General features: G+C 41.3%; 1 protein-coding gene, 1 non-coding gene and 1 pseudogene across 2 annotated transcripts in view; 2 read left to right on the top strand and 1 right to left on the bottom strand.

Moving 5' to 3' along the window:
* Positions 1-3813: 3813 nt before the first annotated feature.
* LOC148040555 (uncharacterized protein At2g34160-like) overlaps positions 3814-23274 on the bottom strand; it is a 186519-nt gene continuing 167058 nt past the window's right edge. The window contains exon 5 of the mRNA XM_087700798.1: positions 3814-4122. Within this exon, the coding sequence (XP_087556924.1) occupies positions 3829-4122 (294 nt within the window). The 3' untranslated portion in view covers positions 3814-3828. The remainder of the gene's footprint in view (positions 4123-23274) is intronic.
* On the top strand, positions 18646-21418 carry LOC148040558 (25S ribosomal RNA; annotated as a pseudogene).
* Positions 22070-22143, top strand: TRNAH-AUG (transfer RNA histidin (anticodon AUG)). The gene has a single exon. It is a non-coding gene; the product is annotated as a tRNA-His (tRNA).

Raw genomic sequence — 23274 nt, 5'->3', positions numbered from 1 at the left:
ATAGAGGAAGCTTCTTGATGCCCGGCCTCTATCTTGGATGAGTTTCCATACCTCAAGGAGGCCGTATTGACTGGAACTTAACCACACTTGACCCCTATTTTGAGCTGCAGTTTGCTTCTAGATAGCCAATTGTTTTGCACCAGTTTTGGTCCTGACACATTTTCATCCCCACTTCCCGTACATGGCCTAAAAGTACACCTCAAAGGCTCTACGATGACACCTCACTTTCCCCAATCGGAGTTTCCTAGAGAAAGTTATGGCTGTTTTTCTCCAGCTATTCTGTCTTGGACAGCACACTAGTTAGTTCTGAACAACCATTTTTTCTGCAACAATTTTGGTCCTGAATTATTTTCAGCCCCCCCTTCACCTACATGGGCTGAAAGTACATCTCGTGGGCTCCGTAACGACACCTCACTTGTCCCGTTAGGAGTTTTTTACACAAAGTTATGGTTGATTTCCTACAACAGACCCCTACGGGACAACATGCTGTCCACCCCATCCAGGGTCTTCTCTATCATGAAATGGTGGATTATAATGCAGGCGAGACCCATCCTATATGGTCTCCCATACCTCACGCCCTTGGCTCCCCATTTCTATTCTCTGTCCAGCTGCCCTTGCTTATTGCCATTGTATCATGCATAGAGTAGTACTTTGTAGCTCCCACTTTTTCTTTTCTGGTTCGTCCCTTGTTTTTTACGACAAAAACTCTATGAGACGGGATGGTTTGTAACGAGCGGGGAACACTAGAACATGGTATGGAAACATACCAGTCACAGTAACGGTATATAAGGTATTAGAGGGTATTTTGAGGCATCAGAGAATTATCAAGAATCTCTTTTTTCACCTTCACAAGCTTTCATGGCTTCTTCTTCTTCTTTCTCTCGTTCCTCTCTTTCCTCTCTCTCTCTCTTCTCCCTGTCTTTCTCTCTCCTCCCCCTCTTCTTTTGCAATCTTTCTGTCTCTTCTCTCTCTTGGTTAGATTAGTTAGGTCTCCTTCATTACAAGCAAAAAAGAGCTTCTAGTACAACATATATTTATGCATAGAGAGCTATATTTGGAACTTGGAAGTTCAAATCTTCCAATGCATAAACCAATTTGTAAGGATTTGATTCTTAAAGTCTTTCTTTTTTTAAACTTTGTTTAAGGTTTTCCATTATATCATTTGTTCATTTGTCTTGTAGATGTCTATCCCTCTAATCTTGAGGAATGGCAATTGGTCAAGTCTATTGTTGATGTGACTGATGTGATACATGGCTTGATTGGAGAAGAGATGTACAAAGGTAGAAAGAAGACAAAGCTTGCAAAGAATAGAATATACAACATAGGCAATGGGGATCAATATCCCCCCTTCCTTTGTCCAATTTTTCAAGCTTTGAGTGGCATTTACCAAGTCCAGCTACTAGTGAGAGGACTATAGATGTAAAATATTTTCTAAGATACAGAGAGTATTAAAACCTAGTATCTCAAGTAGGCTAAGCAAAGTTACTTTATTCATGCCTATTAATATATTTGTTGACTTCTTTTCTAATTGAGATAAGAAGATCAAAGGCCATGCTTTTAGTGAAGAGACTAACATATGATCATGTTATACAATTTGTTGATGAGGGATGGGACACTAGGACAAAAGGAAATTTTATATGTAAGATAGATCAAGACTCTATAGCTTGTAAATATATGATTGCTACTTAAAATTTCATCCTTAGCTTTTATTATAGTAGATGGCATTATGTTGGTGGTAGTCTAGTTGCTTTAGACCAAAATCTTGATAATTCATCAAGTGAGGATGGATTTACAGAATGAAGATATTGAATTACCATACTCGTTTGTGTTTCAAGTTAATAACAAATGGGTAAGTTTTTATATTATATTATATTCACTTAGATATATATCTGATTTCACTTTCTAATTAATAAACATTTGTAACTTTTTTTTTTACAGATATCAACGAGGAGAGAGAATAATATACAATGCAATGATATTGAAGAAAATATCTCTTTACTATCAATATAAAATACATGTACAAATTTTGGGGCTAATTTTTGTCAGTCATCTCCATGACTTATACACAAGGGCTTACAATCAATGAGGCAAAGCTACTTTTTTAGAGAATTTTTCTTAGGAGAAGGAACATCCTTTCTAGGAGACCTTTTGCCTATCTTTGATGCTTTGGTTGCCTTGGATGTTGAAGGCATAGCTTCACCTGTTGTAGTTACATGCACCTCCTCTCCTTCAATGTCCAAGCCCCCACTATTGTTCATTCTTGTCAGTTGTATATAATTGACCATTATGTGCTTCATGAGCTTTGCTCTTATATACCAAACATGCTCACTTGTATAGCAATCCCTTGTAAACTGTTATACATTTGAAAGAAAAGATGTTTAGTTCATTGTTATTTTTTAAAATTGACTATATTATTATCATTAATGGACTATTTTGTAAAATAAACCTCTATCTTAAAGTTCAATATGTTTCACATTACCTTTATAAGTTTATCATCATTGAGATAAATAAACTGAACCAATCTTCTAGCATTTACAATTACTCTCCAGCCAACAAGAGCAAATATCATCCTGATGAGGACACTTCAATCAACAATATAAAGTAAAATTATGAAACTTGTTTATGGTAGTTTTTAGAATAAAATTTCTTAGTATATTCCAACCATATTAATCAAGACCTTATATTGCATTGCTGCAAGTAAGTCAGAATGCATGGGAGGCTTTTTCTCTAGTAGTTCAATTAATCTTTTAACAGCTTTGTATCAAAAAGGCAATAAAATTTAGAGTAATTATAAAAGAAAGATAAAAATATTTAGAGTACTTGTAAAAAAAAAAGATCAAAATATCAAGGAAACCCTAGATTATATAACTTACAACTTGGCATTTCCATGGCTTTCTTTTATAGAATTGATGAGGAAACATTGCCTCTCCACACAGTCTATTGCAATTAGGCTCCAATGAGAACTAATAACAAAAATAATTCAATAATATAGCAAAATAAGATCTCATAAAATCTAACAAAATATCAAATTACTTAGTTTTCATTGTATGGAATTAGAAGAACCTCCAAAGTTTCAAAGTCAATTGAATTGAACCAATGGTCAAATGCACTTGCATCAAGCTCACTCCTCATATAGTATGAGATAGATGGATCAAGAACCTCAATCTTTTGTTGGATATCAAAGGGGAGCTCATGCATTACACACCTAGCAAAGGAATGGAGATAGTAAGCATCAACATGAAAGTCTATTGCTAGAAAAATATAGTGGAGTTTTTTTTTTTTTTTTTTTTGTATACTATACCTCATCCTAGTAAGAATAATAGAGTCATTTACTTCTCTCACTTTATTCTTAAGAATTTGAACACAATCTGAGTCCAAAAATACCATATTAGATCTTTTGTTAATATCACCAAGTAAAAAACAACAAACATTGAAGTCCTTAAGGTCAGCCCTTTCAAGAAGGGTAAATAACTCCTCTTCAAAATATAGAAGTTGTTTTGCTTCCTTTTCTTCTTCCTTCTTTCTTTTATACTCCCTCCATTTATCTACCTGCTATTCTATGGCATTTTTCTCTTTCTCATGTTGTCTTGTGTCCTTTTCATGGGTGACATCTTCAACCTTAAGACCTGGATAATTTTTCTCCTTTCTATATGGAGGCACATTTAAAATATTGAAAGCCTTCACATCAAAAAGGGGGACTGGCTAAAGGACCTTTGAAAACATGTATCTCAATCTCCTAGGAATTATCATGTCTTTATCCATAAGTGTTAGCCTATGTGCATGAGTATCACAGATATAATAATATTAGAAAAAATCAATCAAAAAATCTTATGTAGCCTCCTGAATACAATTGAGAGCTGCCCTAATCCATCTAAAACTATTAAGACTATGCTTGACACAAATTTCTCTAACAAGCCTTTGAAAATACAGTTTTGGGATTGCATTATTCAGAGCCTTCATTGCACTTCTAATCTCTTTTAGGCATCTAACATGTTGTGAGAACCTTCTCCTTGGCTTTGATTTTCTTGTAAGTTTGGAAGACTTGGAGAACTGATAGATCTTTGAAGCAAGACATCTAAGATCAACTTTTTGCTTCCTTGTAGTGGCCTTAGTTCTAGCCATCTGAAACATCCAAGAAAACAAATAATACAACCAAATTAGGATATATCTCTAAATATATGATATAATGTTATCTACAATCACTTAGAAGTTTAGCAAACAAGCACTAATCACATAGTCTACCTCCAATTTCAATAAAACAATGCAGGCAACACAAGACGTATGAAACATGAAGAGGTCTTCCGGACAAGAGAAGCAAATACCATCTTGTATTTCACACACCACTTATTTTTTGGATACATATTTGATCAAAGACAATTAATGTCATGAAGTTTAACAAATCTCACAATAGAACATTTGTCATTTTGTAAATCTCGCATCTTATTCCCAATGAATTCAACCCTTGAAAGAAGATCTATCTGAATGTTCACATCAATAATATTTAAATATTTTCCACCTAAATCTTATTAACATTAGTGGAAAAAAATTATACTTATGTGTGATCAAGCTCTATTGATCCATGATTCTATTTGAAGAAACTTGCATTCCAAGCAATGTACGAAACATGAAATAACTCTTGTCCATGGAAAGAACCGTAACTAATCATGTTTCATACGTCAAGATTTTTTTGGAATCATTTGGTGAGATTTGTCAAGTGATTCAGAGCTAGGTTATATTTTTCAAAAAACTTACATTTTCAAGGGTTCGGCATGTATGTTGGGCGATGAAACCTTCTTTAGTAGCCTTGTGTTGAAGAATAATTTTGCATTGTGACCAAGTTAGTATTGTGTTGGTGTGATTGAGTATAGAAAGAGCTTTGTCTTTGAAAAAACTCTTTTGCAATTTAGAAATTGGGTTTAAAATGATGTTGGTTTACATGTGTGGCTATTGTAATGCGTAGTTAATTTAACACGTGCAAAGGGCAGACAATTTTTTCCTGGGAAGTTGTGCCACATGTCACTTACTTTTTAGCATGATAGTGCTTTTATGGCTCCACTTTTTAAAGGTAAAATATAATCCATAGCATTGTCTTTTTTCTTTTAAGTACACCTCCTCTAAATTAGTGCACTGTACTTCTTGAAAAAACGTGCAACAATCATTGGAATATATATATATATATATATATGACAACTCAAGGTTGGGTTTATGTTAATATTTCTTTCATGTATCTTGTCTTGTCTTTGACAAACTATTTATCTTGTAAGTATCACAGCCCAAACCAGGTGTATTCTAACAAAAACCATTTATTCTCAACAATAGGGACTGCAAATCTCATGTATCAAACTTTTTCTTGTCATTTTTTCTCTGTAATCCTGAATTTTGAGGCATTGAAGATGATCAAATTTGTAACCTTTCCTGCAAAATGATTCACTAACGTATAAGTCTACGTGATTTTACCATTTACAAAGGGTTTTGAAAGTTTGTTGTCACATTTCATGAGTCTTCAATGTCAAATAAAAATTGATCAATGAAACACGAAACTACATGCTCTCTGTTCTTAAGTAGTCAACTTGCTTTTTATAAGGCATTGTATTTTGATCAATTAAACATGTGTGATATCTTAGGGATTTCAACATGCAAGATGAATGAAATAAGGCATCATTGTTAAACACTGATCTATGTTTGTTGATTTAAGAGGAGAAAGATACATCAGGAACTTAGAAATTCTATAAGGATTTTACTTAGTTTTTCTATCAATATTGGTCTTGTACAAATGTTAAACAATGGGGTTTTGATGTTCTAGATGTATTATTTTGGAAAAAAATTTTGGATGTATAAAATGCAAATTTGTCAAGTTTTTTGGTTAAAGTGACGTGTAAAACACGATTTTATGAATTGTGAAGCTATTTGGATTATTATTTTTGTGTTTCATAAGTCGTAAATGTAAAATAAATTTTAATCAATGAGACGACATAGAATTTCATGATTTCTCTGCTCCATAAAAGAAAAATTCACTTCATTCATCTTGCATTTCTAAATCTCTAACATAACAAACATGTTAAATTTTTCAAAATACAAAAGCAATGCCTTGTAGGTTTTGACTAAAATTTTTAAGCAATCTTTCTTTAGTCTTCTTGATATGAACAAATGTCGATTGGTATATTATGCCCCTAATTTTATTTTTTTATTTTCTAGATTTGGTTTTATGAGTAATCAGGATGACTAAAAGGAAGTTTTCTTTAGAGGGAATGGAGGAGGAGGATCTAGAGGATACCTATGATGAAAAGCTCTTTGATTTTCTTCATGCAACTGGAAATTCATCTAGATTTGTTTACATCAGAGATATGCTCAATGTTCCCTTTGATTTACAAGAGCTCTTGAAGGATCTTGAAGATAAACTGAAGGATTTTAGAGAGTGTTATGATAAACATGTGGAAGGCCTAGAGATTGAGGGATTTGTCCATTATAAACTGAAGGATTTTAGAGAGTGTTATGATAGACATATGGAAGGCCTAGAGATTGAGGGATTTGTCCATTATAGGAATGTAATGGAAGCTACCAATGCTGCTAGAACAACTTTGCAAACAAGGTTTAGCCTTATTGATAAGGAATTCAAGAAGTGAAAAGCAGATTGTCCTTTTCATCAAAATCAACATCAATGTCTTCTTGTACAAAAAGATGTTGGATTTCTTGTATATCTTCAATATATGGATAGTTGTTCTTCAGATACAATACAAGAGAATAAGATAGAGGATATTGCAAGCAAAGACAAAAAAGTTGAAGAGAAGGAGGAAATGTTTTAGGAGGATATTGAGAATCAGTTAGTGCAGGGATTTGATGTTGCTTTGTTTAAAAGTAAGAACATTACAAAAGTGGAAGAAAAGGAGATAGAGTTGAGTGCAGAGATTGAAACAGGTCCTCTTGAATGTGTCCCAACATTTCCTAGTTATCTCATCAACAAAAAGAGATATGTATTGCTAAATGATATTCAACACCTTTTTGATCTTAGAGAAGATTATTGCTTGGCAATCCTTGCAGCATGGGGTCAAAATGATAAGAATTTTATAGGTTATAAAGAGGAATTGCTAGCAACTCTTGGTGTTGAGGAAGAGAATTTTCAAGACAACTCTATAGCCTTGCATTCTTGTATTAATCAAATCGTGGAATATGAAAAGGGGGGATATCTACAGAGGAATAGTTCTTACAAATTCAACAGAGACTTGGTATTGATAACATGGGGTATGAAGAGAAACTGAAGTCTCCATTAGAGAGGAGAAACCAAAAAGTTCAACAAATCTATATGATGATAGTCTTCTTGAAGAAGATAAAAACCCTAAGGTGGTATGAAAGACAATTCTAAGATATCCATTGTGATTTATATTAGAGTATATTATGCATTGTAGACAAATATTATTGGATATTTATCTACTAACATCTTATACTATTGTGGTTTATTGTGTAGATAGAAATTGAAGATGCGGGCAACTTTCTTGGAAGAGCCAAGGGCTCAAGGCCATTGAAGCTTTGGCAAAAGTCAAGGCCTTGGTCATTATATTGGAATCTTAAATAATCAAACAGTTGCAGTTTATCATAGCAAGTTGTCAACCTCTCCAAGCTTACCACCAATAATAGCTTTGAAAGCTATCTCCGAGGTGATTTGATCCCAAGCTTTCAATAGAGGTTCAGATAAGATAGTTTTAGTGGAGAAGAAAGAACCTGTAAGAGTTTTGGCTTCATGCCTAGATACAATGAATCTAGGGCAAGATACTTCGGAGTTCTTGGCTCTTATTTGCTTTATCATCCTTGTTATGCATTACGTATTCAATCTTTGGTAAGAGAGAATTATGAAGTTCTCTTCTGTATCTCATTGGGAAGAGAAATCTAGATCATCCATTGACAACCGAATCAATATGGATTTCCAGTCCCTATAGAAACCAATATCCTAATATGACAAATGGGACTACAATATTTTGTCCATGGTGGGATTCTTTTCATGAAATGGAATTTCTCGAAGAGAATCAAAATATTGCGAGTGACACAAAAGAAATGAGTGAGGAAAAATGAAATTTCTTCTCGGTCAAATCCCCTTGGATCGAAGTTGAAGCTCAGTACATTTGGATGAAGCGTGAAGGTTTTGTTCCCAGTTCGCAACTAGAAAAAGTTTCCCGAATCGTGACAATTGCTTGGAGCATGTAGATCCCTCGACGTATGCCGCAATTTGTTCTGGTTCCACAATGGATCTCGTATCCGATGAGTTTCTCAACTCTGTATTAGTCTCTTCCCCTTCGATAAGGAAAAGGAATTCGAGGAAGAGACTTTCAAAGTATAATCAATCGTTATCAATCTTCTCTTAGGATTCCAATATGTTTCTTCTTTGTCATCCGATTCTTTACTAGAAGTTTCTGGCATATTCCGATTCCTAATACCTGTCACTGCACAACAAATGGAAGGTTTCAATCCACGACTTTCTTTTTCTTTGTGGATTGAAACAAATCTGAGATTAATGGAAATGAGCAAAAGATTTATTAGCTTCTGCCATTCTATGAATTTCTTCCCTCTTTCGTACCGCACTACTAGAATTTTTGGTAGCATCCATTGATTCATCACTCAATCTTAAAGCCATACTTTGACCTAAACATTTTCAACGTGCAACCAATAACCATCTAATAGCCAAAGCTTTTCCTTCTGCAGGTACGACTTCAACAGGAATCCGATAAGTTGATCCACCCACACGTTTGGATTCAGTTACAACATCAGGAGTCACCTCACGTACGAATTGTCGTAGAATAGACAGTGGATTTCTATTTATCTCTCGCCTAATTTGCCTCATAGCCTGATAAAGAATTTGATAGGCCAATGATTTTTTTCCATCCTTCATGATTCGATCAACCAGCATGTTTACCAATCGATTCTGATAAATCGGATCCAATTCCATGGTTCTCTTTTTATTTGCTACGACGCTGCAATGTAACATGAGTTTACAGATGTGTCTTTCGTCTCCTATCCCAATTGACTTTTACCTAAGACTTTATTTTGGCTTTTTGACTCCATATTGTAGGGTGGATCTTCTGGCTACTCGGAGATCTCCCTCCAAATTGCACGTACGACTTTCATCATATGCAGCTTTCCATATGATTGAATAGAACAAATCAAAGTAATTTGAAAATACCTCAAAAATTCATATTGACTTGTTAGGCATAGAATATCCATTTCCTCTTCCTTCTCCTAGCACTATCTACTTATCATTTCTCTAGGAATAGAGAAAGATCAAAGTCTAGAAATAGAAAAGAGAAAATCTTGCATTTCAATCATCTGACTCAAAATATCCGTGGGTTTCTCGATTTGATTACCAAATGCTAACAAAATCTTTGGAGAATCTCCATAATGGTAGTCTATACCCGTTCCAAAAGAGAAAAGACATTTGAAGATCTTCGCGGTGGGAGTCCAGGTGAGACTCAGCCTACTAAAGAGTAAGACCTTGAACACTAAATTGTTTCACACAAATAGATGGATAATCATCCATTTTTGCCATAGCAGGCTTCAGTCCCCTGTCAATACTTCCATTCTTAGGTCAACTATGCGTTTGACATATCAAAACAATTGATACGGAATCATCGCGATGATACAAGTCACGACCGTGTTGTGCAACGCACTAGGATGCCCTTTCTTATGATCCTTTACTCCTACATCATCTAAAGTTCCTCTAACAATATGATATCTTACACCGAGTATGACCTTAACTCTTCTGCCCCTCACAAGGACCACAGAATGTTCCTGCAAATTATGGCTAATTCTTGGTATATAAGCCATTACCTCAAACTTAGAGGTTAACCAAACTCTAGCAACTTTACATAGGGCAGAGCTAGGTTTTTTGGGCGTAGTTGTGGAATGATCGACAGATAGCTAGTTCCAGTGTCACTATACAGAATCGTACATGAGATTCCCACCTCATACGGCTCCTCATCAATCAAAGAAAATTCAGAATAGGATTACAGAACTAGAACTCTCTCTCATTGTTTTTCTTTCTCCATACGAAAGAATCTATGAAATAGGGGGTGTAAAAGCCCTCTCTGTTTCAATCCTTTTCAATTCTTCCTTTTTTGCATTTCACCCTTCCCTCCTTCACTTCTCCTTCTATTGAAATCAGTCTACTAACTCTAGTAAGCATTCTAAAGAAGTAGTGAGGAGAAAGAGATTTCTTTGTTGATTTGAACGTCTTAAACATGAAGTAATCTTCATTCCTATAGATAGAACTTTACTTTACAAATCTGGTGCCTCACCCTTTTGTGTTTGCCGATCAGTTCGAGAGTACTAATATGGGCCCATAATCATTCCCGTATGATATAGAATCCATGGTATTCACGTCATGAATCGCTCCATTTCCAGAAACCAATCGATTTGTGCAGTGCCCGTGATGCTCGCTCCAAGCTCACTCCAATAGGATGGAATAGATTAAGAGATCAAATGGAAATCAAAAGATGCTTAATCAAAAGATAGAAAATTGTCTAATCGAATGAACAATTAGCCAATGATTTTTTTTTGTTTTGTCCTATTCAAGTTGTATTCCACGAATTTGATAGAAAGGAGATTGATGAGTTGGTATGAGCCTATCCATATCACTAATTACTACTTGAAGAGGAACCTATTTTAAAAGGATCTGAGCTTCAATTTGATTGATCAAGCTTTCGTACTTTCTTCTTTTTTTCGCCCCAACAAGGCTGTCTGGTAAAGATTCAATAACCTAAAAAGGATATCCATTCCTATAAGATAGGATCCGATGATGACTTTGGACCCACCCGTATTGTAAGGTTGAAGCCATGACAGTCACTGAAACCAGAGACACGCACGGTAGAGGAAAACTCTTCTATCTTTTTCATGACCCAGTTAACTTGTTTTTTGATTCTCTATTCAAATGAGATACACATCCCAAAATCTTTCCCTCTTGCAGATTAGATCGAAAGCTCCTCAGGTTTTGTGGAAAAAAGATTCTACCATGGGATCAAGAAAGGGGTCAAGTTCTTGCTACTACCGGAAAAACCACACAGATGCTACGCATTCAGTGAAACTCCAATGCTATTTCGAAGAAATGGTGAAGGAGAACCTGTGTCAGTCTTTGTACAAGACTTCGTATCCTTTGCAAGGATTGCCCTTTCTAAACGGTTTTTTGACGATAGACCCCAAGAGCGATAGCTATACCATGTTACCTCCCCAACCCGGGCAGTGGGCCTTCACTCGTGGGGGAGCAGAGTTTCTCCCCAGTACCCCCCTGACAGAGGTACAAAAACGATTTCTTATTGACCTCATGGATGGCAACTCGTTCAAAATCAATCTATTGATGGCCTTCCTGAAGCTTTTGTTTACCCAGAATAACAAAGAGCAGGTGTATTTGTACCTTTGGGGACCTAGAGCTACACGAAAGTCTACGTTAGTGCAGCTCCTTGAGTCTATCCTGGGAGAGTCTTGATGTGCCCTTGATATCCTTAGACTCACTAACAGATTTGAAATGAGGGCACTCCAGGATAAGATTATGCTGACACTTCCTGATATTCCCTCCAAGGTCAATAATGCCCAGTGCTCAGTGCTCAGTGCTCAAAAAGATCATTTCAGGGGATAGAGTCACCTGTGAGGTAAAGAAGGGTCCGATTTACGCAACAGATCCCAAAGGACTCCTGATAGTCACCACCAACACCACGTGGGACGCTCAAGACAGAACAAGAGGGTTTAGGCGCCAATTCGTGTACATACTAACTCCTAGGGTAACCGCGAAGAGAGACCCATACCTGCTAGATAAGCTTTAAAAAAAGGCAAGCGGACTCATTACCTGGACATACTAACTCCTAGGGTAGCCGCGAAGAGGAGATTGCTACATTAGGCAACACGTGGAGGCCCTCAATGAGCTAATCAGAGGGGGAATAGACCACACAGGGATGTTAGACTCGATCTCAGAAAAGGTGTGTTACTAACATAGGAATGAGCTCCTCTTAGGGGCAAGGAAAATCCCCACACTCGGGTCTCTGTATGAATCTTATGTAGAGTACACAGAAGCTAACTGAATTGAACCAATCAACTATTATTCTTTTGGAGAGGTGCTAGACGACTCCATCCGATCTAAAGGCTGTAGGGGAGGTGGTGCAAAAAAGGAAGGAGTGGGGGAGGGTAGTGATTGAGCTGAGCTTGGGCCAATCAGGAGAGCCAATGAAAAACAATGTGAAGTCTCATTTGGTAGAGATATTGAGCAATGAAGAACCTTGGAGGGGGTTTTACAATGACAAGAGACTATTTGAACAAGAGGAGAAGAAGGAGAGGGAGGAATCCTTACCCGCTGAGCCTCTGGTTGATGATCTGGCTGGAGCGGGTGATGGCAATCATGTCCATCTTTTCCTCAAATCTAGGAATAATCAGAATGCCACTAATCATATGGTTAATGCTCTTAGGTTGGTTTCAGAGGAGGTGGAGAGGGAAGCGAAAAATTGGGAAATCTAGAAGACAAGGAAATTTTTGGGATGACCGAAGAAGAAGACCGCGCTACTAGGGAGTTCTTAGTAGAACACTTTGACTTGGATGGTTTGGACCCAATAGAGTGGACGGAGGAAGAAATCACTTCCGGGGTTATTCGGTTAGTTCCCATTAGAGCACCCGGCCAAAGGGAAATACTCACCTTGTATGAGGAGTTTGAAAAAGCCTCGGCTGCCCCGTTAGGCATGCCCGGAAGCTTAGTTCCCTCTACCACTATGGAAGGACGGGTGTATCCCTTGGCAGATGATCTATCGGGGTGTGTGGAATGGCTGAAATGTCTCCCTCATCAATTTCAAGAGCTACTAAACCACCTTAACTGTGACTCTTCTAGCATAGAAAAAGCTAGTTATATGCTATTTCACCTATTTAGGGGAGGAACTACCCAATACTTCCAAAGAAGGTGCCCTGTACAACAGTTGTTTGCAACTTCCTATAAGGATTTGGCTGGTTATCCTAGGCTGATATCCCAGAAGACTGAGGGGGGATCAACAACCATAGCAAACCTTAGGAGGGACCTCAAGGGGACCATGAAAGAGGTTTTAGGGAAGACTACCCTGCCACCAGAGCTGGTTCTCGAGGAATTAGCTATGGTTGCATGCCACATGAGTATCTATGCTGGACTTATGGGCAAGGTGCGGGCACCTAATACGTGGGAAGCTTACCACTCTCCTTCCTTCTAGAAGTACATATTTTCCCAGTGGGGAAAGGATATTCCTAAGCCTTTATTTCTTTATCCGGGTTTAAATGGAGCTAGCTTGACATGGGAGGGAACCCTGCAAGCTAAAGTCAAGGAACCATGTGGGCATTTTGTCTGGGGTGGAGTTTGAGATGACATGCACCAAGTATTGCACCACCCCTTCTGCAAGAGCTATTCCTTTTTCAAACTTCGATAGGGTAGAGAGAGAAGAGTTATTGGCCTACCCAAACGCTCCCCTATTATGGAAAGGAGGAGGAGGCCTCAATCCTAGGTAGGAAAAGGAGTAGTTATCACGAGGGTCTGATGACCTCCCAAGCATTGGCTTCTCACGAGCTTGTCCTTCTCATGTTTATAGTAGAAAAGCTACTCAACGATTGATTTGGGGTACCTATTAGTCTAGAAAATGATGGTCTGCTCTTTCTTACACGAGAAGAGACAAGAGAGGACACACTCAACAACCTAAACTCTTTTTTGAGGGCTTGGAGCCTGGAGTTTTTGGAATTGCCTATCTTATTGGAGAGGAAGAAATAGACCCAAAAAACACAAAAAAAGTGAGATTTGAGGAAAAGATCAACAAGATCGACAAGATTGGCAGGATTGGCATGGCCAGCTAGAGTGCCATGATCCCTCGGTCTCTCTCTTTTTGACTCTTTGTTCCCTCCCTCCTCCTTGTATCTCGTACATGCTTTGAGTAGGCTTTTTCTCACATTTTTCTTCTTTTTTTACCCTTTTTTTCTTATTAGGAGGACATATGGGACTCTTTGCTACTTGACTAGGTGTTTTGGTATATTCAAGTATATCCTAGACCAGTCCGCTCTGGTCTCCCTTCGCCTCCTTTCACAAACCCTTGAGAAGGCCATCTCTAATCAAAAGAATCTACGACAAGAAGACCAGCATCGCTTGCTTGTCGACTTAGCTACTGAATTGTGGGTCTCCAAGAACCTGAAATGAGATCAGCCCACCAATTTTGCCATTCGCATGGGACGGGGGGTACAATCCCTTTATCTTTACTTCGTTCCCCAAGTCATCCATTCAGTTCAAATTCTATTTCAACCGAATACAATATTTTTCTTCCATCTCTTCAATTTGATTCATAAGGGAATGGTTAAAAGAGGCTCGTGGTATTGACACGAACTGATAGGGATAGATATACTGGGGATGAACCTCAAGCTAATAAAATAGGAAGTGAAAAGATTCACCTTGATCTTGGCACTTGAAAATAGAATATCTTCTTCCGATTTCTCCACGGCAATGTTGAATCTTCCTCCTTTGCAAAAGGAAGAGCTAGAAGAGCATAAGAAGCTATAAGTGATGCAACTACGAATCTTATGGAGAGTTTGATCCTAGCTCAAGATGAACACTGGCGGCATGCCTAACACATATAAGTCGGACAGGGAGCATCCTCGTGGTGTTTCCAGTGGCAGACGGGTGAGTAACAAGTAAGAACTTGCCCTTGGGAGGGGGACAATAGCTGGAAACAACTGCTAATACCCCATAAGCTGAGGAGCAAAAGGGAGGAATCCGCCCGAGGAGGGGCTTGCATCTAATTATCTAGTTGGTGGGGCAATGACTCACCAAGGCGACGATCAGTAGTTGGTCTGAGAGGATGATTAGCCACATTGGGATTGAGACACGGCTAGACTCCTACGGGAGGCAGCAGTGGGGAATCTTTCGCAATGGGCGAAAGCCTGATGGAGCAGTGCTGCGTGGAGGTAGAAGGCCCATGGGTCGTAAACTCCTTTTCTCGGAGAAGAAGCAATGACAGTATCTGAAGAATAAGCATCGGCTTCGCAATGGGCGAAAGCCTGATGGAGCAATGCATCATGGAGGTAGAAGGCCCACGGGTCGTAAACTCCTTTTCTCGGAGAAGAAGCAATGACAGTATCTGAAGAATAAGCATCGGCTAGCTTTGTGCCAACAGCCCTGTGATAAGACAAAGGATGCAAGCATTATCCGGAATGACTGAGCGTAAAGCGTATGTAGGTGGCTCTTTAAGTCCCCTGTCAAATACCAGGGCTTAACCTTGGATAGGCGGTGGAAACTACTAAGCTGGAGTACGGTAGGGGCAAAGGGAATTTTTGGTGGAGCTGTGAAATGTATAGAGATCAGAAGGAACACCAAAGGTGAAGGCACTCTATTGGGCCGACACTGACACTAAGAGATGAAAGCTAGGGGAGCAAATGGGATTAGATACCCCAGTAATCCTAGCCGTAAATGATGGATACTAGGCATTGTAGGTATTGACCCGTGTAGTTCTGTAGTTAACATGTTAAGTATCCCGCTTGGGGAGTACGTTTGCAAGAATGAAACTCAAAGGAATTGACGGGGACCCGCACAAGCGGTGGAGCATGTGGTTTAATAGGATGCAACGCGAAGAACCTTACTAGGGCATGACATACTGCGAATCCTTTTGAAAAAAATGAGTGCCCTCAAGAACGTGGATACAGGTGGTGCATGGCTATCGTCGGCTCGTGCCGTAAGGTGTTGGGTTAAGTCCCGCAACGAGCACAACCCTTGTGTTTAGTTGCCATTACTCAAATTGGAACCCTAAATAGATTGTCGGTGATAAGCCGGAGGAAGGTGGGGATGATGTCAAGTCAGCATGCCCCTCATGCTCTAGGCGAGACATATGCTACAATGGCCAGGACACAGGATCCCGACCCCGTGAGGGCAAGCTAACCTTAGAAACTCGGCCTCAATTTGGATTACAGGTTGCAACTCGCCTGCTTGAAGCCGGAATTGCTAGCAATCGCCGGTCAGCCATACAATGGTGAATCCATTCCCAAGCCTTGTACACACCGCCGGTCACACTATGGGAGTTGGCCATGTCCGAAGTCATTACCTCAACCACAAGGAGGGGGATACCAAAGGTAGGGCTAGTGACTGGAGTGAAGTCGTAATAAGGTAGCTGTACTGGAAGGTGCAGCTGGATCACCTCCTTTTCAGGGAGAGTTCATACTTATTTGACACTTCGATTTTCTGCTCACTCTTCCAAGTCTTGGAAGAAGTGGTTTACACACCCCTAAACGGGTTTTTCTTTTCTTGTCTTAGAGGTGAAACAAGACCTAATCCATGAGCTTGTTCCCTTAGGTCAAAAAAAATTGAAAAGAATCCCATCCTTCCTCGGGGAAATCCGGGGGATGGGGATGGGCTCCCTGCTTCGGCATGGTAGGCCTCTCTCACTCCTTATGGACTAGGGGAGCCTACATGATGGGCTATTAGCTCAGTTGGTAGAGCGCGCCCCTGATAATTGCGTCATTGTACTTGGGTCGTGAAAACTTTCAGACACATGGGTAGTTAGATGTGCCCATCAGCGCCTAACCCTAACATGGATATAATCCAATTCTATTACCAAGGAACATTAGCATGGTGTACTCCTCCTGTCTCGACTTTCAAGATCAAATTCTTTCTTGGGAGGATGGACAAGGCGATTCACGTGAAATCCTATGGGGATCCAAATTTCTATTCAACCATGGGATTCGGGTGAACTAGGGAGGACCACTTACCCCCAAAGGCTCCCCTCGAGAATCTATACATTCCTTATCAGTGTATTGATGACTATCTCTTGAGCACAAGTTGAACAACTTTGGCTTAGATGTGAAAGAAGGAGCACCTAAGAACACTAATTCACGGACCAAGAACTACGGGACCACCCTTCTGATTGGGGGGTGGCGGAAGGATCATACTATTCGAGCCTCTTCTGCTTTACTCATGGGTCTATAGAAGCAACAATCAATTTCAATTCCTAGGTTCGAGGAGCCCTTCAACCAAGAAGGACTACTCAGAAAGGCTGGGAGTTTAGACCTATACACAGAAGGAATGTCAGGTGACAATTGTTCCCCAATATTTCAGTCTATCCACATCAATTGGGTATTTCGGGCGACCCCTAGACCAAATTGATACCTTGAGAGAAATGTCTTTGTTTCTCTCTTTTGTGATAAGAGCAGGTTCGAAAAAGGATCCTAGAGTGTACAGACCAGAGTTAAGCGTTGATGAAAATCTCTCGATGCCTCTCTTTTTTTTTCTTTTCCAACAAAACTTGTTACTAACGACGAAAGAGGGAGGGGAGACTCCACGCAAACTTGGAGAGCGCAGTACGACACGGAGTTGTACATTGCGTTTCGAAAGGAGAATCATTCCTAAGAGAGAATTCAGATATGATCTCGGTGTAGGTGTGGTGATTCACTTCACGGGCGAGGTCTTTGTTTCAAGTCCAGGATGGTTCAACTGCGCCAAGGATAAGGAAAAGAAGCATCAAATCTGTTCACATATATACTTCACTTGGCCAAAGCATAGGGGTTGGTAGAGCACCGCCCTTGCAAGTGGGTCATTGCGCTTATGGGTTGGGTGCCTAATCATTTAGGCGGTGGTGATAGCATCTCCTACCAGAACCGGTGGCTAACTTTCTCCCTAGGAATGGGGGAGGGAGGACCAGAACATGCCACTGAAAGGCTCTATTGAAACAAGTATGAGCTGTCAATAATGTAGGGGGAGTAGGATGGGTGGTTGGTTAGATTCGGTATGGGTCGTACATGAGCATTGATTGGAGTTGGTGGCTCTCCCAGATCTAGTAGGGATCCACGGGGAAGAGAATCGAGTTGGCCCTTGCAAACAGCTTGATGAACTATCTCTCTTCAACTACCTAAGCATGATGCAGCAAAAAGAAGATCCATGGACCGATCCCATCCCGTAGGAACTACGAGATCACCCTAGGGGATGCCAAAATCATCTGGGGGTCACAGACCGACCATAAAACCTGATTAGAGGAGTAGAATGCATTGGTGTCTGCTCTAGTTGGCGATAAGGGTCGGAGAAGGGCAACCACTCGCTCTTGAGGCAAAAGAGTTGATAGAAAAAGAAAAGGAAAGGCCGGCCAAGAGCCTCTTCTAGTCTGGTTCCCCCGTAGATCGGGAGTCTGAACTACGAGAATGCCTAGCACGGGATCTCCCTTTGGAGCCTTTTCATTCAGGGGGAGTTGCTCCTCAGAGAGCACGGTACAGTGAAAGTTGTAGGCTGTGTTCGGGGGGAAGTCATCGCCTATTGTATGCCCCTGATGGATCCTTCCATCAGGTAGGCCTAATAGGCGATGGCTTACCCTGTGGTGGATGCCAACGGTTCGAGTCCTGTGATCCAAGTCAGTGGAATCACACACATTAGTTTGGTATGGAGGGTTCTTGGACCCAATGGGCAGGTTGACTCACGATCTATTCGTGATAGACATTGATAAGATCTATGTGAATACGCAAAATAGCACCTCAGAATGACATGTCATCCCATTAAATGATGAGGTTCAAATAAAGAAGGGCTTATGGTGGATACCTAGGCACCCAGAGATGAGGAAGGGTGTGCTAAATGATGACATGCTTCGGGGAGTCAAAAATAGGCATAGATCTGGAGATTCTCGAATAGTTAACCTTATGAACTGTTGCTGAATCAATAGGCAGACAAGAGATAACCTGGCAAACTGAAACATCCTAGCAACCAGAGGAAGAGAAAGCAAAAGTGATTCCCATAGTAGCGCGAGTGAAATGGGAGTAGCCTAAACCTTGAAGACAGGGTTGTGGGAGAGTGAGGAAAGACCTTTGTGGCTAGGCAAAGTGGTTGAGTACTACAACCTAGATGGTGAGAGTCCAGTAGCTGGAAGTACCATTGGCTTACGCTCCAACCCGAGTAGCATGGGGCACGTGAAATCCCTTGTGAATCAACAAGGACCACCTTGCAAGGCTAAATACTCCTGAGTGATAGATAGCGAAGCAGTATCGTGAGAGAAAGGTGAAAAGAACCCCGATCGAGGAGTGAAATAGAACATGAAATCGTGAGCTTCCAAGCAGTGGGAGGAGAATTGGATCTCTCCACGTGCCTGTTGAAGAATGAGCCGGTGACTTATTGGCAGTGGCTTGGTTAAGGGAACCCACCGGAGCTATAGCGAAAGCAAGTCTTGTTAGGGCAATTGTCATTGCTTGTGGACTCAAACCTAGGTGATCTATCCATGACCAAGATGAAGCTTGGGTGAAACTAAGTGGAGGCCCAAACCAACTGATGTTGAAAAATTAGCAGATGACTTGTGGTTAGGGGTGAAATGCAACTCGAACCGAGAGCTAGCTAGTTCTCCCCAAAATGTGTTGAGGCGCAGCAGTTGACTGGACTATCTAGGGGTAAAGCACTGTTCCGATGCGGACTGCAAGAGCGGTACCAAATCGAGGAAAAATCTAAATACTAGAAATGATTCCTCGAAGGATGAGGAGGTAAGGGTCAACCAGTGAGACGATGGGGGATAAGCTTCATCGTCGAGAGGGGAATAGCCCAGATCACCAAATAAGGCCCCTAAATGACTGCTTAGTGGTAAAGGAGGTAAGAGTGCAAAGACAACCAGGAGGTTTGCCTAGAAGTAGCCACCCTTGAAAGAGTGCGTAGTATCTCACTGATCAAGCGCTCTTGCACCAAAGATGAGTGGGACTAAGTGGTCTGTTGAAGCTGTGAGATGTCAAAATACATCGGTAGGGGAGCATTCCGTTCCAGAGGGAAGCACCAGTGGGAGCAGGTGTGGACAAAACGGAAGCAAGAATGTTGGCTTGAGTAACGCAAACATTGGTGAGAATCCAATGCCCCAAAAACCTAAGGGTTCTTCTACAACGTTTGTCCACAGAGGGTTAGTTAGGGCCTAAGATCAGGCCGAAAGGAGTAGTCGATAGACAACGGGTGAATATTCCCGTACTATCCCTTGTTGGCCTCGAGGGACAGAGGAGGCCAAGTTAGCTGAAAGATAGTTATTGGCTTAAGGATGCAAGGTTGATGTATCCATCAAGGATAAAAATAAGGGGTAGAAAAAATGCCCCAAGCCAACATCCGAGCACTAGGCACTACGGTGCCGAAGTAACCCACGCCACACTCCCGAGAAAAGCTCGAACGACTTTCGAAAAGTGGGTACCTATACCCGAAACTGACATAGGTGGGTAGGTAGAGAATACCTAGGGGCGCAAGACAACTTTCTCTGAGGAACTCAGCAAAATGGCTGTGTAACTTCGGGAGAAGGGGTGCCTCCTCACAAAGGAGGTTGCAGTGACCAGGCCCAGGCGAGTGTTTACCAAAAACACAGGTCCCCGCAAACTCGTAAGACCATGTATGGGGGCTGACACCTACCTAGTGCTGGAAGGTTAAGGAAGTCGATGACCCGATAACGGGAGAGCCGGCACCCAAAGCCTCGATGAACGGCGACCATAACTATAACGGTCCTAAGGTAGCAAAATTCCTTGTCAGGTAAGTTCTGACCCGCACGAAAGGTGTAACGATCTCGACACAGTCTCAGAGAAAGACTTGGTGAAATAGACATGTCTGTGAAGATGCAGACTACCTCCACCTGGATAGAAAGACCCTATGAAGCTCCACTGTTCCCTGGGATTGGCTTTGGGCTCCTCTTGCACAGCTTAGGTGGAAGGTGAAGAAGGCTCCTTTCCGCGGGGGCCCGAGCCGTCAGTGAGATACCACTCTAGAAGGGCTAGAATTCTAACCTTGTGTTAGATATGGGTTAAGGGACAGTCCTGGGTAGAGAGTTTCTATGGGGCATAGGCCTCCCAAAGGGTAACTGAGGCTTGCAAAGGTTCCCTCAGGCTGGATGGAAATCAGCCTTCGAGTGCAAAGGAAAAATGGGGCTTGACTGCAAGACCTACCAGTTGAGCAGGGACGAAAGTCGGCCTTAGTGATCCAACGATGCCAAGTGGAAGGGCCATCGCTCAATGGATAAAAGTTATTCTAGGGATAACAGGCTAAACTTCCCCAAGAGTTCACATTGACGGGAAGGTTTGGCACCTCAATGTCGGCTCTTCGCCACCTGGGGCGGTAGTACGTCCCAAGGGTTGGGCTGTTTGCCCATTAAAGCGGTATGTGAGCTGGGGTTCAGAATGTCGTGAGACAGTTTGGTCCATATCCGGTGCGGGTGTTAGAGCATTGAGAGGACCTTTCCCTAGTACGAGAGGACCGAGAAGGATGCACCTCTGGTGTACCAGTTATCGTGCCCATGGTAAATGTTGGGTAGCTAAGTGCAGAGCGGATAACTGCTAAAAGCATCTAAGTAGAAAGCCCACCTCAGGATGAGCGCTCTCTTCTTCTTACGTACAAGGTCACGGCGAGACGAGCCGTTTCTCATCATGATAGGTGCCAAGTGGAAGTTCAATAATGTATGCAGCTGAGGCATCCTAACAGACCGGAAGATTTGAACCTTGTCACCGCATAACTAGATCGAGTCGATCCGGTTATGCCCTATGGTTTGACCGTCTAACAACATCAGCTTAGAAGCTAATTTAAGGAATAGATCCGGCCCACTTATCCATCCATACAAGGGATGGAAAGGTGAAGCAGGGAATGTTCTCTACTTGCTGGAAGGAGCACCATTCTTTTTCTTTTCCAGAGTGAGGTACCTCCTAGACCTTAATCCTAGCCTTGTATGTAAACCCGCCGACGTGTCTCCTCCTCTGCCCTATGCTCCTTTTTGTTCACGGGTTGATATTTTGGTGTCTCAGGCATGGAGGAACCACATCGATCCATCCCGAACTTGGTGGTGAAACTCTACTGCAGTAACGATACTGCAGGGGGAGCCCTCCCGGAAAATAGCTCGATTCCAGGATGAAAGAAAGAAAGAATGAATGAATGACTTTTGTTCCCCCTCTCTCTTTTGGGACCCATGAAACGGGTACCCCTTCCTCTCCAATTAGAGGAGAGAGTCTCTCCTTATGAGGAAGGGGGATTCCCAGCCTCTGTATCGCTTCATTATGACCCATCCAAAATGAAGAAAAGGAGGGAATTGAACCCATGATTTTCTAAAACAAGAGGGTTCCTGGAATGACAGATCCAGTGTAGGCGAGGCCTGTAGCTCAGTGGATGAGAGCATGTGGCTATGAACCACAATGTTGGGGGTTCGAATCCCTCCTTGCCCACAAGAATCTCCCATTGCTAAATGTTCCTTCTCTTTTTCGGGGGGGGGAGAAAAAGATCCTGACTCCGAGCAAAAATGCGTGAATCCAAGGGTCAACCCGATCCCTTCTCATAGATGCTCGGAGGATGATACTCGTACCATTTTTCCTGCTCTTCCCTCTTCTCTTCTTCTTTCCCCCTTCTCTTCTTCCTTTTGCTTCCTCCGAAATCGCACGAAATAATGCTAGGTGTCACAAGGTGCCCAGGGTTTACGGGCATAGGAAGCGCCGGGGATGTTGGGGTAGTGGAGAGTCGGTAATGTCAGTGTCTCCCAAAATTCGCAGAGTCAATGCTCGGAACCCCTTTGTCGGAACCGTTCTCACCACACCATAGCCTACCGCTCCTTTTCTTCAGAATTTGCCGCATATATGGAACCCTAATATGTTCTCAGTTGAAGATTTCTACTTCCTACTTCCTACAAATTCCTACTTCCTACAAAGCAAAGATTCTTCATGGGATAGTATAGAAAAAAAAGATGTGCATCTTGCCCCGAAGGATCTGGAGCCCTTGACTTCCAGAAGAGTGGAGTAGGATTACGGACCCTACTCCCTTTCCTGTTCAAGCCCAAAGAGTTATTAGATAACATTTGCACAACTAGGATTTAGGGTCCTATCGGTGATAAGTAAGATATTAGATAACATTTGCACAACTAGGATTTAGGGTCCTATCTAGGATTTAGGATCCTATCGGTGATAAGTAAGATATTAAATAACATTTGCACAACTAGGATTTAGGGTCCTATCTAGGATTTAGGGTCCTATCGGTGATAAGTAAAGAGTCTTTTGACTCGTGGAGATCTAAACAATCAAGATCTCCATGCCTCAGGGAAGATTGATTTGAACCTCCATGCCATACAACAAGCAATGGATTTGGGACCTAGAGCATTTACCACTTCACCCTCGAGGCAATGGACCTCAATCCACTCGCTGTGGCCCCAAGGGGGTGGATGATCCACCCTCATCTGAAAATTTATTTCTCAATTTAGAATTTCTAGTTTTGGTTAACATCTATTAGGATTTAGGGGACTCCTCGGGGTTTGGGGTCCTGGGGTCCCTCAAGAGAGATCCCGAGGGGATGGAATGGGCCACTCCATA

The sequence above is a fragment of the Lygodium microphyllum genome, chromosome 2 (assembly GCF_053477565.2).
Source record: "Lygodium microphyllum isolate KBCC chromosome 2, Lygodium_microphyllum_v1.1.10, whole genome shotgun sequence".
Classification (NCBI taxonomy): domain Eukaryota; kingdom Viridiplantae; phylum Streptophyta; class Polypodiopsida; order Schizaeales; family Lygodiaceae; genus Lygodium; species Lygodium microphyllum.
This window is presented reverse-complemented; position numbering and strand designations above follow the sequence as displayed.